The sequence below is a fragment of the Mastigoproctus giganteus genome, chromosome 3, assembly GCF_048544385.1.
Source record: "Mastigoproctus giganteus isolate SK-2022 chromosome 3, ASM4854438v1, whole genome shotgun sequence".
Taxonomy (NCBI): Eukaryota; Metazoa; Arthropoda; class Arachnida; order Uropygi; family Thelyphonidae; genus Mastigoproctus; species Mastigoproctus giganteus.
The window spans coordinates 95,635,801-95,654,738 of NC_143577.1; the positions used below are offsets into that span (position 1 = coordinate 95,635,801).

The 18,938-nt window shown below is 40.9% G+C and overlaps 1 protein-coding gene across 2 annotated transcripts in view; it reads right to left on the reverse strand.

The window, feature by feature from the left end:
- Rassf (Ras association family member) overlaps positions 1 to 18,938 on the reverse strand; it is a 285,214-nt gene that overhangs the window by 225,658 nt on the left and 40,618 nt on the right. For both annotated transcript variants that reach the window (XM_090370595.1, XM_090370596.1), the window contains exon 2: positions 12,956 to 13,050. In XM_090370595.1, the coding sequence (XP_090226721.1) occupies positions 12,956 to 13,050 (95 nt within the window). The remainder of the gene's footprint in view (positions 1 to 12,955; positions 13,051 to 18,938) is intronic.

An 18,938-nucleotide genomic window follows, 5' to 3' on the forward strand; every position in this document is an offset into this window, starting at 1 on the left:
GTTCGAAGCCTTTTTGGGTGAACAGAGTCATGGTCAATGTCGGGAGTCTCTTGTCTTGAGCTCAATGGCTCTAAAGGGGGATAACTATTTGTATCCATGTTAGCTCCTTTTGGCCCTGGGGGTTTACCTTTACCACCCAGATTACCGGCCCCGCCACGGGGAGGCAGGAGCAGTGCCGCTTGTGGCCAAGCGTATAGGTTAGGTTAGTTAGTAGGAGTACTAAATTAAAGAAAAAGGTTCTTTCCTTCTTCTGGGCTCACCTCTTAGTGTTTTTAAGAAAATGAAGCTACTTAACGAAAAGGTTTAATAAGTAAGGGAGAAAGCAAAATAGAACCTAGTCGCTTACCAAAAAACGCTCTTTAAACGCACGAGAATCGCTTGGCACCCGGGGCCGCCGATGTGTCAACACGAAGCACGTCATCACTGCTTCTCATGTGCTTTAAGTAGAAATTGTAAACTACGGCCTTGGCAGCAATGAATAGGAAGTTGCGCATGGTGTGTGCTGTCTGCTCAGAGTGAAGCAGGTACCAGTAGTTTTACGGAGTGTGGGCATAGTTGCAGGCAAGCTTTGCTGCATCCAAAGCGCATTTGACTAGTTCCTTGTTTACAGGGCACGCCAGGTATGTGTGTTCCAGGGTAACTGTAGTGTTGCGCAGAAAAGGCAGTAGTTTGAGGTGCGTATAACCCAAAGATTTGTAGCTTGATTGGGGTGGAAAGAATGTTATGCCAAGTCTCCACTGGATGTCTGCATCCGATTTGGAACATTTCATCCTGTACGGAATGTTCCACTGAAAGTTAGATGGTGGCTTGTAGTGAGTGGAGAGGGGTACAGGGACAGCTTTGCAGGTGGAAGACAGGAAAATCGTGGCTATATGGCAAGACATGATTAGCTGATAGACTTTTTTGGAGCATGTCTCTTGGTGATGTGATGACGAAGGTTGGTGTAGGTGAGGATCCGGTCACATTTCCAATCCCTTTAGCTGTAGTGATGTCTGGAACAGCTTGTGTGATCGCTGATTTTAGATGTCTTGTGTTGCTGCTTTGCATTTATGGTTTTAATGGGCAAGTCTTCTGATCCTTTCCATTCAAGGCTTGGTGTCAGGAGGTTGCCTATGGTTCTTATTCCTGCCCAGTTCCATGTAGGAAAGAAGAGAATATCATCATTTGCAGGGTCTATTATTGTTTTATTGTAGAAAAGCGGTTCTGAAAGTATTCCGCAAAGGGATGTTCTCTCAAGAGTATAGTGAAGGTTTAGCTTTTTTTTCCAGCAGTACAGTGCATCTTTATAAAACGGCGGTAGCTTGAGGGGTGCTGGTGCCATATTCATTCTCAATATTGTTGAAAGACACAGTCCTCTAGTGGCTGTTGCTAGTAGTTTATCCGTAGTGTCGAAATGTAGGTATTTTGTTTGCAGAGTCTTAAGAAGAAAAGTGATCCCGAATGCTGTGATTTTGTTGTCAAGACGGGCCAACCCTTGACCCCCGCGAGTAAGGGGCTGGCTAAGTTTGGAACAGGACATCCAATTGGTTTTTTCCCAAAGGAAGCTTCAGACAGATGCCTGGATTTGGTGGAGGAAGTCAACAGGTGGAGTGAGAATTTTGAAGGTGTGCCAGAACGCTTGCTGCCATATGACTGACCACAAGCACTCTCCCTCTCAGCAAAGATGTGGCACACACGCTCCTCCATTTCCTGAGTACTTTGTTGAAACGACTCAGCAAATCGGGCCAGTTCTTCTGGGAGAAAAGGAGGGTATTGCCGAGGTACACACCTAGGTATTTCTGTCCCTCGCTGGACCACGTGCATTGGATGGGGGGAGTCTGTTCTGGTTTTTCAGTTGCCAGCCCACAGGCCGCTGGTCTTCCAGTGGTTGAGTTTTGCACCTGATGCTTGAGCATAGAGATCATGAGCCTTTTGAATGTCTTCAAATTCACTCTCGTGGCATACTGCAATTGACGTCATCTGCGTATGCTGAGTAGGTTATCTTTAGGTGGGGTTCTGGTAGCAGCGTTCATCGGGACTGTATACTGGTGGCAATTTTATTAAGGAATGGTTCTATGGCAATTGTGTAGAATTGTCCAGAGAGTGGGCAGCTTTGTTTTATCCCTCTGGAATATGAAAAGTGGCAGGTGAGCTGGTTGTTCAGTTTCAGGCAGAATTTGGCTTCCTTGTATAGCAGATGGATTGTTCTGATGATGTAGGGTCTATACCCAAAAGGCTTTCAAGGTTTGAAAAAGGTAGTTGTGTTCAACGCTGTCGAATGCAAAATCCTGGTCAAGGCTAATTAGTGCTAGGAATTCTCTTTGGCTGTTTGCAGTGGAGAGGAGTCACGGATCAGTTGTAGATTGTCGTGAATCGATCTTCCAGGTACTGAGTATGTTTGTTGGTGATCGATGATATCAGAGAGAGTAGATTTTAGTCTATTGGCAATAGCTTTGGAAATGATTTTACAGTCTGTATTCATTAAGGAAATCGGGCACCAGTTTCATAGATTGGTCCCCTTTCTTGGGAATCAGTCAAGTGACAGAGGTGGTCACCGAACCTGGCAGTCCATGGGACTGGGCTTCTTCAGGCATTCGAAAGAGTAGCACTCTGAGTTGATCCCAAAATGTTTGGAAGAATTCAGAAGTCAGTCCATCCAGACTTGGTGATTTATTTTTGGAAAGGGCTTTGCATGTTGCTGTTAGTTCTTGTAGGGTGATTTGTCTCTCCATATTGCATTGGGTCGTATGGGAAATTTTTTTTAAGTCTTTTTTTTTTTTTTTTTTGTAGTTGTTGGTGCATCGGCTTCTGTGGCCATAATGCACCTCCCAAAAAGGCGCCTCCGTAGTCAGGTGGGAAAAAGCAGCAGTGCATAGCACACGCTTCTTGATTAGACTGGGGTTCGAGCCCGTGACCACCAAATACGGAGGATGCGGAAAGGTCAAGGAATGACCGCCACATATCCCCGGAGCAATATGGCTTTAGTTGCTAATGCTCCTAAAAAAAACCAAAATAACAGCGCCTCCCAAGGTTTTTGCAGTACTTTGATCCAAGCCTGAGGCGGGATTCGAACCCGCGACCTTTGGGTTGCTAGGCAGATACTTTACCCACCCGGCTAGCCCAGTCGGCTTTTAAGTCCTGAAAGGATTTCCTCGGTTGCCTTTGTAGAGGTTTCTTGAGAACTGTAAATTTCTCTATAAAATCTTGTTTTCAGAGAAGATTTCCTTTGGGTCTTCAGTGATGTTTCCGTCTTGCAGCTGAATGGCAGTGATGGTGGTTGATTTGTGATGTCTGTGTTCTAATGAGAAAAAGTATTTGGTCGGGGCATCAGATAGATTTATTTGGGTGTATCTCGATCTGAGCAGGGCACCTTTTGCAGGGTGTTCTAAGTGGGTTTGTATGGCTTATAGTGTTCACTGATGGGCCTGACTACCAGATGGGAGATTTTTCTGCCTTTGCTCAAGTTGATAGAGATTATTACACTTTTGTTGACTTTTCTGATGGCTATAGGTTTGCGAGAATGATTTCAGTTGAGTTTTAAATCTAGGCCACCATGTGTTCATGGATCCAATCTGTCTTTGAATTGGTCAAGACTGGATATCAGGTCTTGTAGCTTGGAGATGTATTCCCTGTCTTGAAGAAGGCTATTGTTGAACATCTAACTTCCACTTTTGAAGTGATTGGGTGAGAAGGAGAGCTGTAATTTAATAAAGGAGTGATATGAGATATAAGATAGGGGGATGGTGTGTTTTGGCATGTAGTATTTGTCCAGTCGGGCTTGGTAAGGTAGTCTTTCAGATGCTGTATTTGCTGATCTCCAGGTGTAGGCCTTTTCTTCTGGGTGCTGGTGTCTAAATACATCGACCAGTTCATTGTTGTTTATCAAAGCCTGCAGGTTGTTCATTAATGTTGTGCGGTGCTCAGTGCATCGCGCTCTGTCCATTTCTGGGTCAATAGTGCAGTTGAAGTGTTCCTGATCTACAGTAGAGAGATGGCTTTGTATGAAGTTGGTTATTTGAATAGCAAGTCTGTCCTGCTGTAGCACGTAGATGTTAAAAAAGGTGCAGGTTTCCTTCTGGAGTGTATCCAAGCAGGCGTAAATTGTGTAGCTAGCGATCTGTGCTATCACATTGAGCTTACAGACAGACTTATGATGAAGGCCGACACTCACTCCTGCTCCATGATGTTGTTGTGTTGGAGAATGATGGAAGAATACATATGGCCAATCTGCCCATTTCAAGGATGGCCTTGTGTCTGCTTTAATATTTGTTTCTTGTAGGAAGAGTAGGTCGGTATGATGTCGTTGGACCTGGTGAAGGGCCTGGTGAAGCTTATTGTGCAATGCAGAGGCACATCCCCTTGATTAAGTGATAGCATGCTAAGTGTCAGCATTATCTGCAGGAATAAGGTAAGGGTTTTGCAAGTTTTGGTGTGGTTAACATCCTGATTGATGGTATTGCTGTTTGAGCCCATTAATCAAGTAGTACAGGCGGATCTATTCATATCTGCCCTGTCATTTTTTTCCTTTTAGTTTAAAACGCAGGTCCTTATATTGTGAGATAAGCTCTGGTATGTAAGTGGTGAACTTCATAGCTGTCACCAGCTTCTGTGGGGAGCCATGTACTTCCCGTAGAAAGGAGCGTAATTTTTCCACACTTAGAGGGCCTTTAGTGTAGGGAAAATCGCTTTCCCCCTCCTCGTCCTCTGAATCATGGGCACCACAGTTGTTCCTTCTTCGGCCCTCAGAGATTCAAGTTCTTCATTTGAGTTGTCGGTGGTTTCTACATGCTTATTTATTTCCATACTTGATAGTGTGAATGGCTTATTTGGGATCTGAGAATTTGACTTCTGTGGTATCCTGTATTTATTTTCATTCTTCCTGTTGTTTTGGTTAGCGGTTGGCTGTTTTCCTATCAGGGTATCTGTTGTTTTCTTCTGTTTAGTGACTTTGGATATGGACTGCCTTTGGGGTTGATTCCAAGAAAACCCTCTTGTTTCGGATGGTGGGTCTTCTGAAAGGAGTATGTCCTTGTCCTCTGTGATCTTTGAATTTTCTTTTTCTGACATGCTTGGTGTGGGAAGCATCTCAGACTATTTGATGGTTTCTTCTGTCTCCCCATTGTTTCCAACAGTCACCTCGCTTTGTAGATCTGGCCTGACACTGGTTGGTGCCACTTGAATTTCGGTATTACTTTCACTGGAGGTAGAGATATGTGGACAGTTTTTCCTGATGTGGCCCTCTTCATATCTGAAAGTGATTCCGCTTAAATCGGCATTGATGAGTTTTGGGATGTTTGCTGCATCATTGTTGGCGAATTGCATAAGTGCTTAGCATTTAGCATTAGTAGAGGCATATGATGCAAGAAAGCAAGCTTATGCAGCATCAGCCAAAAAAAAACCCGCTCCCATTTCACCCCTCCGTTCATTGCAAATACCTGTCCAGCTCAACCTTAAATTTATTTAGGCTATCAACTTCCACAACAAAGGATGGAAGTCTATTCCACCAACCAACTACCCACTGGCTAAAGGCAAACTTCCGCACATCTATACAACAACTGTCTTTCGCCAATTTGAATTTGTGCCCTCTCAGGTGATTATTTTGAGCAAGAGGAAGAATCCCATCAGCACTGAGCATGCTCAAACCATTCAAGGCTTTATACACATCAATCAGATCACCTCGCTGGTGCCTAGTCTCAAGACACCAATCTGCAAAACTCAAGCCTTTCTTCGTAAGAGCAATCCTTTGTTCCATTCACTAATCTTGTTGCTCTTCTCTGTACTCATTCCAACAGCTCTACATCTTTCTTAAAATGATGCCTCCAGACCTGTACTCAAAGTGTGGCCTGACCACTGCCTTATGCAAGCGAATAATCACCTCCTTATCCCTGCTAGAAAAATTCCTGTATATCATTGATAAGGCACCATGAGCTATTCTTGCAGACCGTCTGCACTGCTCAAAAAACTTCATATCTGCCTGCACAATTACCCCCAGGTCCTTTTCATTCTCTACCATTGTTAGTGTAGTACCACACAGTTTATATTTTACTCTGGGGTTACTGCTTCCCATACGTAGTACTTAAACATTTGTCAATGTTCATTTGCCACCTCTCAGCCCATCTGCTCAACTTTTCTAGATCCTTTTGCAGCAGCATACTGTCATTAGTGTCATTAACAACCCTGCCAACCTTCCTATCGTCTGCAAACTTGGACATTAAGCCTGATATACCATCATCAATTTCATTTATAAATACAGAAAACAACAATGGACACAACCCTGAGGGACTCCACTAATAACATTGGTCAACGAAGAGCAGTGTCCATTGATTACCACTCTGTCTTCTCCCGCTCAACCATCCCTTTATCCATAGCAGCAATTTGCCTCCAATGCCAACACTGCTCCAGTTTGTACAGCAGTCTTCCATGTGCAACATTATCAAAAGCTTTTCTATGATCCAAATATATGATATCAAAGTTATTTTTTGCATCCAGTTCCTTTGTGATCACATCGTAGTATCCAATCAAATTAATTAGACAAGATTTTCCCTTAACAAAACCATGCTGTGTCTGAACTATTACTGCAGTCTTATCTAGGTGATCCTGCATCACTTCTTTAACCCGTGACTCCATTATTTTCCCCAGAACAGAAGTTAAACTAACAGTTCTATAATTACTTGTCCTTTGATCCTCCTTTGTGAATTGGGGGTCACATTTGCATATCTCCAGTCCAAGGAAGTTCTCATAATTACAGTCAAGGATTTGCTTACTCCTTTTGATGCCTCCTTTAATATAACATCCACCCCAGGTACCTTTTTTATGTTTACCTTCAACAATTTCTCCTCCACTTTCCTCTCACTTATTACCAAATCATCTAGCTCACTGCCATTGTTTAATTCATCTTTGGCATTCCCCTCCCTGAATAACTCCTCATGTGTGAATATAGATGCAAAATACTCATTTAGTTTGTTAGCCACCTGAGCAGGATCATCAATATCAAGTGGACCAATCTGGCTCATCCCTTTCCTTCTAGAGTTTATATAGGTAAAGAACTCTTTGCTGTTTTCGGATTGTAGCCATTTAACCATTTTTGGTGTCCCAGCAATGGATTACAAATACCTTTGTATAACAAATGATAATTTTACCACAGGCTGGCTGGAGAGAGAGAGAGAGAGAGTGAGTGTATCACCAGAAAGTTTGGCATCTCATTGCACGGTGCTTCTCTTCGTAGCCTTTTTGGTTGATTAGCATCATTGCAATCAGACATTTCTGGTCTTGAGCTTGAAAGCTAATGGCAGAAAATTATTCAAATCCATGCTTGCTGCTTTTAGCCCTGCGAGAGGGACTTTCTTCTCCCAGGTTACTGGCCCCAGCTGATTCTGGGAGAGGACTGGATGATGGTTATATACCTCACAAATAATAGTTAGTAAGATGCTCAATGAATCATTATATATCATATACCTTTGGTAATTGCTATATTTAATGTGATCAAAGGAAATTTCTATTACATGTAACACTGCAGTATGTATGCTAGGAATTTTATTAGATACTGATATGTGAAAGGATGATAGCTGACCTCACATATGATGTCATCTTCGAGCCATCTGTAGAATGGCAGGAGGTCAGAATACTTGGAAGAGCTGCCACATCACACAACAGAATCCTGTTGTGTGGTGTGGCAGCTCTTCGAAGATCTCTGAAATGATAAATGGACATGCAAGGGTGGATGGAACTTCCTTCGAGATTCAGCAACATTGTCTACCGTCATGTTTAGTTCATTTAACAGCTCTTGAATTGAAATACCAAAAGATCAGCTGGCAACCAGACAGGTGATATACAGATTTTCCCATTGTGGCTCAAAAAGTGATGCCCATTTGGAGTTGTGGGGGAGGAATTTCAATTCAAAAGCATACCATATCCCATGAGATGACACCGCTTGATTAGTTTAGTGTTCTGTGTCACAGCAATTTGAATTCCTCTGACCGATGCAACTTGGAGTGGCTGCTTTGAGTGCCTATCATTTTTGGTTTCAAATAAGAGGTTCCCAAAACAAAGCCACTTAACTGATTTCGGGGAACCAGCCAACCACTTTAAATCCTTCCACATAAAGAAGGGCAACATTTTCACAATAGGTTTCTCAGTTTGTGAATGTATAATCAAGAATCTTGGAGTGAGATCCGATGATACTTCAGTTTGGGGTCTCTTTGCTCCATCAGCATTGTCTGTTCCTTCTGTTTGGTTTTTGTATACAAACAAGGATTTTTTTTTTTTTGGTTTTTTTTTTTTTTTTGGTTTTTTTTTTATGAAAACTCCAAACACAACAGGTATTATAGAGAGAGAGAGAGAGAGAGAGATAATCTTTAATGCCCTTCACGGCCAAAAAGCCAGGGGTTTACATTTTTACAGAATCCCGAAACGTCCGGGAAAATAGAACAATTAATTTACAAAAACAGGTAATTTTACAAAAGAAAACATATTTTTATACAAAGGAGAGAACTCCTTACGAGAGTTAGGTCTGATTGAGCTGGCTTAACATCGAGATAAGAGCACCAGCTCAATCAGACGGGAACAGATGCAAGGTACACATGTCATTGCTGATTAGTCCTAGTAGACGTAATTTTTTTCCTGTAAGTCCGGTCAACAGCGAATTTGTTCAGGTCGGCGTCAAGTGCCTGGGTTTGCTTGAACATCTGCTGAGGGAGGAACCTGTCCGAGAGATGGAGTCTCGCTGAATGTGAGTAGAGCTCGGGATTGGCTCTAAGGGCAGCACGGGGAATCCTCCAGCCACAGGTATCCCAGAATGAAGGTGTTGCGATTATGCCTGTTATCATCTTGACTGTTGCTAGGAGGCATTGGTCGTCGATTAAGGTGGGAAGCCGTGGAATCCCGAGAGAGTTGGCAAGCTGCGTGGTATGAATCAGAGCTGGAAGGTTGTGCTTCCTGTTGGCCCACTTTAGGAGCCAGAATTCTGTGGCAAAGAGTGGTTTCTTTATTGATGGTGCCGCTGACGCCCAAATTTCAGCAGCATAGAGTAAAGGTGGAAAGATGATTATAACTTATAGTACTTAGTACCATACGTGGATTGGAGGTTGAGAAGACGAAAGAAGCTATTTGTTGACATTAGATTTGAACTGTAGACTGTAATTTTCAAAACATACATACGAAGGGAGGTTGTTCCAGAAAATGGCAGTTGAATGAATAAAAGAGTAAGATGAATAGTTGGTTCTGCGAGTTTGAAGTTGGACAGTAAATGGGTGTTGGCTGGTGGCAGCATGTGTTGGAGTGTTTTAAAAGAGAGAGTGGGAATTATAGAAGCCAATTCAAAAGAATAGTGCCCATGGAAGTATCTGAAGAAAAGACATGCAGAGGAATAGAACATCTATGAGCCAGAGTGGAGAGACTCTGTTAGAGATGAGTCATTAATTAACTGCCCTCTTCTGAAAGGAATCTAGAAGCCACAGAGAGGTTTCGGGGGCACCGGCCCAGATGTGGAAACAATATTCATGGTAGGACAGATTTGCGATTTGTACAGAGTGAACAGCTGTTTGGAAGAAAAGTAATGCCAAGAGAGAAAGAGAAAATCAAGTTTCTTTGGATGCAGAGGAAGCAATATTTGTAATGTGCTTGTGCCAAGAGAGATTAGAATTCAGGGTATCTCCCCAAAAGAGATATATCATCTTGGCTAGAAATCGGAGTGTCGCCAAAAATAAGCACAGGAGCATAAGAACCTTTCTGCAAGATATAAGTCAACTGAGTTTTAGAAGGATTGAAATTAACTAAGTTGTCTTTGCCACTGAAGAATTACCTGCAGATCAGCACTTAAAAATTGGTAGCAGATATTCGAGAAATTGAAGCTCATTGAGCATGTTTCTCAAACTGGAAAGTAGAATGCAATGTGCTATCATCAGGAAAACTATGGATAGGATTTCCGGTCAGTGGAAGAAGGTCAACAATATACAAGAGGAAAAGGGTGGGGGAAACAACTGAACCTCGAGGGCACCAGCATTAGTGGAGAAGTTAAAGACAGAGAGCCATCTCCCATCACCCTCAGAGAGCAGTCAGAGAGAAAACTGGATAACCAATTACAAAAAACAGTTGGCAAACCATAAGATGGAAATTTGTTTAGAAGACTTTATACCAAACATGATCGAAGGCCTTTGAGATGTCAAGAGCAACTGCTTGTGTTTCACCAAACTTTTCCATTGAATTTGTCCATAAATTGGTAATATAAGCCAGAATATCACCAGTGGATCGACACTGACGGAATCCATACTGGCGATCGTTGATAAAAAAGGTTTCAAGATAGTTTAAGAGTAGGCAGTTAATTGATTTCTCCATTACTTTAGAAAGAGTAGAGTAATTGCAATGGGATGATAATTGGATGGGAGTGATTTGTCATCCTTTTTAGGAACTGGCTGGATATCAGCAAATTTTCAAGCAGAAGGAAAACCACCTTTTGAATAAAAAAGAGAAAAGAGGCAGCAAAGAACAGGGCTAAGTTCAGGAGCACAGATTTTGAGAACAAGTGAAGAAATATCATCAGGACCTGGGGCTTTCTTAGCATCAAGATAAGTCAAAACCCCCTCTGATATCCTTTTGGAAGACCACAGGAGGGATTGAAGGGAGCATGTTGGGAGGAATCAAGATCATTAATACATGAATTGGTTAGGTTAAGGACCATCTGGTTTTGACAGAGGTGAGAGCAAAGATGAGCAAAAGTTGGGGCCAATAGCTTTGGCAAGGGACCAGAATGCTCAGCTACCATTAGGGAAAGAAGCAAGTTTTCTACTCTTAGCCTGTTCAAAATCTAGTTTGGACTGATTAATAACTGCTTTACAATTGTTGCGAACTTTGGTGTAGGTAGAAAATGAAACTAAAGAATTGGAAACACGCCAATTACGATATGCAGCATTCTTCTCTCCTTAACACATTTATTGGAAAACCAAGGTTTAGATAAAGACGTGATTTTAAAGTGGAGTGTGGAATAAAGGATTCCATCCCTACAAGAATAATTTTACTGACACGATCTGAGCAAACATTGACTTCAGAAGTTCTGAAACAGTAATCCAATCAAGAAAATGAAGAAACAAAAGCTCGCAGATCATCCCATTTTTCATTCTTGTAATGCCAATCAACACGAGGTTGAGAATGGCCATGAGAGAAAGGCTCCATTGGAGAAGAGACCATCACCAAGTTGTGATCTGGGGCACCTAGAGGACCAGTCACCTCAACCGTGTACTTAGGATTGTTTGTGAGAAAAAGATAGAGGGTGTTGGCTGTGTGGTTAGAATTGTCTGGTATTCTGGCAGGTAAATCAACAATCTGTGTGAGGTCATTAGTAATTGCAAAAGCCTCAGCATCTCAACCAGCTAGGTCCATGCAACTAGAAAACAGAGGTCAGCTGGAGTTGGGAACATTAAAGTCACCAATGAAAATTACCTCACTGTTTAAAAAGTTGGACTGGAGGAAGTCAAGTTTCAAAGATTTTTAAATGATCAGTGAAGTTGGGAGAACGATACAGGCAACAGATGAATTTGACAGAATGTGGTAGAGAGATTTTAAACCAGAGAATATCAAAAAGATGAGATTCCAAATTACCAAATGTCTGACAATGAATATCAGAACAGACATATGCACAAGTACCACCTTTGAGGAAAAAGGAATCATATAGCGAATAATTTGGGCAAATGAGATGAGTGGCAGTCGAATCAGCCGATAACTGAGATTCTGTCAGAAAATGTACATCCGGTTTGGAAGATTGCGACCAGAACCAAGAACACATATATTTGTGAAATGAACAGTAAGTGTTTGGGAGGTTTAGATCTTTTAGCAGATAGGTTTGCTCTATTAGTTTGACAATTCATTTGTATTCAGTAGTAAGAAAAGGTGGGGGATGACATGTTATATGAAGTAATGAAATTTTTGGATATGGCGTACACATGGCAAGAATATACCCAGCTCCTTGACAAAAAGTGGCCTTAAAAATGCCCCCCCCCATCCACATACATACTAGTCGGACTCCCTAAAGTCACTGTCTGGCAGAGTAGAGACAGCAAAATTATACACTAGCTGATCCAGAAGCCTCCTAGAAAGTTACCAATAGGTTCAGTCCGGCATACTAACTAGTGGCTGGTCTGTGAACACCATTTTAGAGCTGTACCCTTGAAATGTAAGGAGAATTGGATCTTGCAATGATGTCCATCATAACCTCAAAAGACATCAATCATAATGCATGATGGAAGAGATGGGAGAGGGTTAACCTGAGCTTTGCTCTGGAGACTAAACATGGGTTCCATCACTTCAAGCCTCCAATAAGAAAAGTGGTGGTATTGTTCCAGTTGATGAGAGTCATCTACCACCTAGTACTGCCTGATAACACAGACAAGCAGCATTCCTCCGTGTGGTGTGGGCAACACACCTGGGTGGGCACCCACAGTGTGCTAGGTGCCATATTTTAGGACTTGCACATGGAGGTTATACCCAGGGTTACTAGCAGTCCCACCATCGTGAAGGTGCAAGCAGAGAATTTGGCTGTCACAGACCAGCCGGACATCGGTGAAATTAGGTCCACTTAACTTGCGTGTCAGAAGAATATCAGTTATTAACTGTCCTGGAATCCCATATGGGAATTCACATTTTGCTAGCTCAGGATCAACATAAAAATAACTTTGGAACCAGGTAAATTCTAAAAACAATGATAACAAATGAGGTCCAAATGTTATCTTGAATGAAAAAACCTCAAAATAGCATTAAGTGAAGCAATATTAAGTAAGGCCTGCTTGTCTCTTAATTCATAAGACTTCTTTTCATCATACTTACACTTTTGTCTTTTACGACATTTAAATTTCACACTGCTGTTGTTTGTATGGAATGCTCTCAACTGATATAATAATTCATTCCACATAAATGAAACAAAAACATCTATGTTAAAAAAATATTTTTCTAGTGAGATGCGCATGCGTACACACACACATACACTTACCTCAGCATGTTGTCCAGGGTTAAGACGTTTTCCACACTCTTCACACCTGAGGCACTCAGGATGCCAGTCATAACCCAAAGATGTCTTTCTTTCTGCTGATATAATGAAATAAATAATCACCAATTAACATTTCAAATAAATGTTTTTGGGATGGAAATAACATTAGATTGGCAATTATGGAAGCAAAGTTATGCAGCATAAACCACAAAAAATAAAATAAAAATAAATTTTTTTTTTAATTAAATTAAAAAATAAAACAGTAACCAATATTGTCACCTTCCCTCACTTCATTTACCTATTTCTTTCAAGTTTAGCTAATCCTTCCTGAAATCTAGGTATGCTTGCAACCACCACAAGAGTGGAGGGATATTCCAATATTCAAAAACACTCTGATTAAGGGAAAAATTTCAGGTATCTAGTGTACAGTTATCTCCTCTTAATTTCTATACATGCCCTCTTTGGGCTGTCTCATGACTAAGCATAAAAATTCACTCTGCAATCAGTTTACTGAAAGCCTTTCAAGGCCTTAAAACAACTTAATCAGGTCCCCCGACACATACCTGGTTTCCACACTATTTTATAAAACACCAGTCTCATTCTTGATAATGATATTCCTCTAACTAATCTCATTACTCATCTCTGTACCTTGCCAACAGGTTCAAATCTTTATGCAAAATTTGAGGTGCAGCCTAACTACCACTTCATATAATGGAACCATGACCTCTTTATAAGAAGTAATGCAGGATCATCTAGACCAAGGTTCAGCAAACCTTTTTTGGAAAGGGCCAGATCGTAAAATTTTTAGGCTCGGCGGGCCAGGTAGCAAGCTCAAAGATATTTACTTGGGAAATTCTACTCATAGAGCAACAAAAAAAAAAAAAAACAGGTTCAAAATCTTTTTATTAGGAAGTGATATTCTACATAATATTTATACACATGCTGACACTTACAAAACAATGAATAAAATATTTCCATTTATTAATAAACGTATTATAGAACTAGTTAAATTTTGTACTAATGTGATGAAGGTAATTGTTTATTCTGAGATAATATTTCATCATACTGGAGTTCGAAGTTAGTACTTCCTATCATTAAAGTTGTTTGCAAATGGTCATCCATTAATAATGATCTGTACGGTATTGTGATTTTACATATTTAATTTTCGAAAATGTCTTTTCACATTGGTAAGTACTCCCAAATATAGATATAAATCCATGTGCATATGATTTTAATTGACCGTATTTATCTTCCGAAAGATATTTATAGAACTGGGTTAGATCCATTTCTTTAAACCTAACCTTTAGCATATCATCATTTTGCAGATCAATCACTTCCAATTGAAGGTCTGATAGAAGCTCCTCAATTGTACAGCCAAATGGATTTTGAAATGTGGAAATGTCTTTTGCACTTGCATCAAGATCCGAAAAACGCTGTTGTAACTGTAGATTAAGTTCAGAAAATATATCCGCTGCGAATATTTTTGGGAATGGGGATTTCGCTAATATTTGAAATTTTTTACAGCATGGAAAATGGTCAAACTTGGTTAATGTGATTTGTGTTTCAAACGATGCAAATTTTTGACAATATGACTTTACGATAGAATACGTTTCACATGAGCACTGTTTTCCCCTGTAATTTTAAGTTAAATTCGTTAAGATGTCCCACGATATCTGTAGCAAATGCTAATTTCCATAGCCATTCATTATTAGATAATAGTGATTGTGGGCAGTTTTTCTCATTTAGAAAAATTTCTATTGCTTCTCTGAGTTCAAAAAATCTCAATAAAACTTTTCCATTGCTGAGTCATCGAACTGCTGTATGGTAGGGCAAATCAGGATATTCGGCTTCAATCTCTAATAAAAAAAAAATCACCAAACTGATGATGGTTAAGTCCAAGAGAGCGAATAAAGTTAACCGCTGACACAACTGGTTCAATAACACATGACAGATTGAGGTGTTTCCCATAAAGCCTGCTGGTGAATAATACAATGAATTACCAGAGGTTTTGAACATTTAGCTTCTTCACAAGCCTTAAAAATTTGTCCAACTAAACCTTTCCTCGTTCCACACATATTTTTACCACCATCAGTTGTGACACATTTTAACTGATTCCATTGCAAATTTTACTGTGTTAGCGTTTTCTGGACTTCCTTGAAGATATCTTCGCCTGTAGTTGTTCCATGCAGACTATTCATAGAAGCTAATTCTTCAGTAACCTCAAACTCAGTATTGATTCCTCGAATAAACAGCAACAATTGGGCAGTATCAGTAATGTCTGTAGACTCATCAAGAGCAACGAAAACCACTTGAAATTTTTTGCCTTGTCTTTTATAATTGACTCTTAATGTGGCTCCCGATGTCCTCTTTTTTTTCTTTTTCTTTTTTTGATAGTTGTTGGCGCATCGGCTTCTGTGGCCATAATGCACCTCCCAAGGTTTTTGCAGTACAGTAAACCCCCGCTATTCGTGGGGGTTACGCCTGAGAAATGCCGCGAATACTGAGTTATGGCTCCCATAGTAATAAAGGGGTTCCGTTCCAAAGTACATAAGAAAAACTAGTCTAAAATTTTGTCTATGTATGTATTATATGTACCTTCATAATATGACTATGTACATAGACAGTACATAGTGAAATGCAAGCATATGGCATCGAAATGAAAATAAGAATGAAAATGAAAATGAAAATATTTTATTTAACATAATTAATTATACATATAACCACTTAGGTTACGTAACATAAATAATTAGTAAAAACAAATAATTAATACATAACTTGATACGAAAGTTATATAAAGGGATTTCGCAGATAACACTCGTTACTGAAACGTAAATATTTCGTAGATAACACTCGTTACTGAAACGTAAATATTCCGTAGATAACACTCGTTACTGAAACATAAATATAGCGTTATAACTGTGTTTGGATACAAGTTTAGGATTTAATTTTGTACAGAAATTGAAATTTTATTGAAAGTAAATCTAAATCATGACTCAAACCAGAGCAGCAAAGCAAAGGGCTCAAGCTAATGGGAATGCTGTGGCCCAGGGGAGAACTGAGGGGGGCAGTTGTCCTCTGAATCACAGCCTTGTAAGATGCACTATTTGCTTGATGTTTGCGGAGCAGTCAAGTATGGGACATGATACTGCCATGGGGGATGTCTTTGTGTGTGTGCGATGCAAGGAGTGTAAGGAGATAAGGCGACAACTCAGCGTTGTTATGGGCCTATATGAGAGCTTGAAGGATAGGGTGGATGCCCTCGAAGGATTACAAGTGAGGGGCCCATCAAGCTCTCAGCTGCCCACACCAATGCCAGAGCTTGCACTTGGTCATCGCGGAACACAGCGGCAACCCCCAAGGCAGAATGCGCTGGTCCCAAAGGAACTAGTAGTTGTTGGTGACTCTATTGTCAGGGAAACGGGAAACATGCTTTGTAAAAAGGATAGGTGGAATAGGACCAGGGTATGTCTGCCAGGGGCAAAAGTTGATGACGTTGTAGAGCGGATATCATCTTTTAAGGGCACAAAAGGTGATATAGTTGTACACGTTGGCACTAATGACATTAAGAGTAGGAGACCGGCGGAATTACTTGACAAGTACAGGTCACTGATGAAAAAAAGCCGTGAATTAGGGTTGAAATTGAAAGTGTCTGCAATTCTGCCCAGACACGATAGGAGGGAGTATATGATGAGAGCCCTGTCAATCAATTCGGCCCTGGAAAGATTGTGCAGGGCTCAAGGGGTAGAATTTTTTTCAGCCTGGTCTGTACTTGTTAACAGGAGAGACTGCTTCTACAGGGATGGGATACACTTAAATAGAAAGGGTGCAAGAATGTTTGCTGATGCTATCGAGGCAATGTTAGGTGGGTCGGAAAACTGCTAGATTGGGGGGATACAAGGACTAATAGATTAACAGTAGCCACTGGCAGAGGTGAAAGTGATTCTTGCACTGCTTCTATTGGAATGAGCCGCAGCCTGGAAAATAAGATGCAGGATATTTCAGAGACTGCTGGGAATCATTGGGGTACAAGTAAACACATGGGTTGTGTTAGGGTAGCTAAGAAAAAGAACAGGTGCATGTATACTTGTGTGTACACCAATGCTAGGAGTTTAGTAAATAAATTTGATGAATTTGAGGTATTGCTCAAAACATCAAAGGCAGATATTGTGGGGATTTCAGAGACGTGGTGTCACACAGATATAAGAAATGCAGAACTGGAATTTGGGGAGTACAATGTGTACAGAAAGGATAGACAGGATAAGAAGGGAGGAGGGGTTATGCTATTAATTAAGAAACACATAAAATCCAAGGAAGTGAAGCCAGTCGACATCGCTGGACAGTGCAGTGTCGAGTCAGTTTGGTGTGACATAAGCATTGGGAGATCAAAATTGAGAGTAGGAGTGTGCTATAGGCCTAATGACTCTGATGAGTATAATAAGAAACTGTTCGGAGAAATAGAGTGGGCCAGTAAATCAGAGAGTCTTATAATGGGGGATTTTAATTTCCCAGATATTGACTGGAATTTGGGGGCTGGTCACTCACACAGTAGCAAGGCTTTTGTGGATTTATTGGATGATTGTTTTCTACATCAGCATGTTCGGGAGGCAACTAGAGGGAGTAATACTCTTGATTTGATTATCAGTAGTGATTCTTCATGCATTCAGAATCTGCAGATAAATGAACCACTTGGTGGCAGTGATCACAGTGTGCTGAAGTGGGAGTTACTCAAAGAGGTAACTACCATTAGGGGTAAAGGGAAGGGGTATTGCTTTCGTAAAGGCGACTACAATGGACTGAGACAGTATTTAAATTCTATACAGTGGGATCAACTGATGATATTGCCAACAGCAAATTCAAAATGGGAAGCATTCAAAGAACTTATCGTGGAAGCTACTAGGCTTTACATACCAACTAAGAAATATTGTTCAAGGTTTAGGCCTAAATGGTTGTCAGATGAACTAATGAGGCATATGGCAGAGAAGAAAAATGCATGGGATACATACAAATTAACACGTGACACGGATGCCTATGATAGATACAAGTTGATCTGTAACCAAGTTACAAAGGAGGTTAGGCAGGCGAAGGCAGATTACGAGAGATCCTTGGCAAGGGATGCGAAGAAAAACAGCAAAGAGTTCTTTACTTATGTAAACTCTAGAAGGAAGGGGATGAATCAGATTGGTCCACTTGAGATCGATGGATCAACTGTTGATGACCCTGCTCGGGTAGCTAACAAACTAAATGAATATTTTGCATCGACATTCACACATGAGGAGTTATTCAGCGAGGGGAATGCCAGAGGTGTATTCAACTCTAGCAGTAAGCTAGAGAATCTTGTAATAACTGAGAGCAAAGTGGAGGAGAAATTGTTGAAGATAAACACAAGAAAGGCACCTGGGGTGGATGGGATCTATCCAGTTATATTAAAGGAGGCAGCAAAGGAGGTAAGCAAACCCTTAGCCATAATTATGAGAGCTTCCTTGGACTCAGGGGAGGTACCCATTGACTGGAGATGTGCAAATGTGACCCCAATTCACAAAGGGGGATCAAAGGCTGACACAAGTAATTATAGACCTGTGAGTTTAACTTCTGTTCCCGGAAAATTAATGGAGGCACTGGTGAAAGAAGCACTGCAGGATCATCTAGACAAGACTTCAGTTATAGCTAGGACACAGCATGGTTTTGTTAAGGGGAAGTCTTGCCTGACCAATTTGATTGGATACTATGATGCAGTCACAAAAGAACTGGATGCAGGGAATAACTTTGATATTATATACTTGGATCTTAGAAAGGCTTTTGATACTGTTGCACATGGAAGACTGCTGCACAAATTGGAGCAGTGTGGCATTGGAGGCAAGTTGCTGCTATGGATAAAGGGGTGGTTGAGGGGGAGAAGACAGAGTGGTAATCAATGGACACTGCTCATCGTGGACTAATGTTATTAGTGGAGTCCCTCAGGGTTCAGTATTGGGGCCTTTATTGTTTT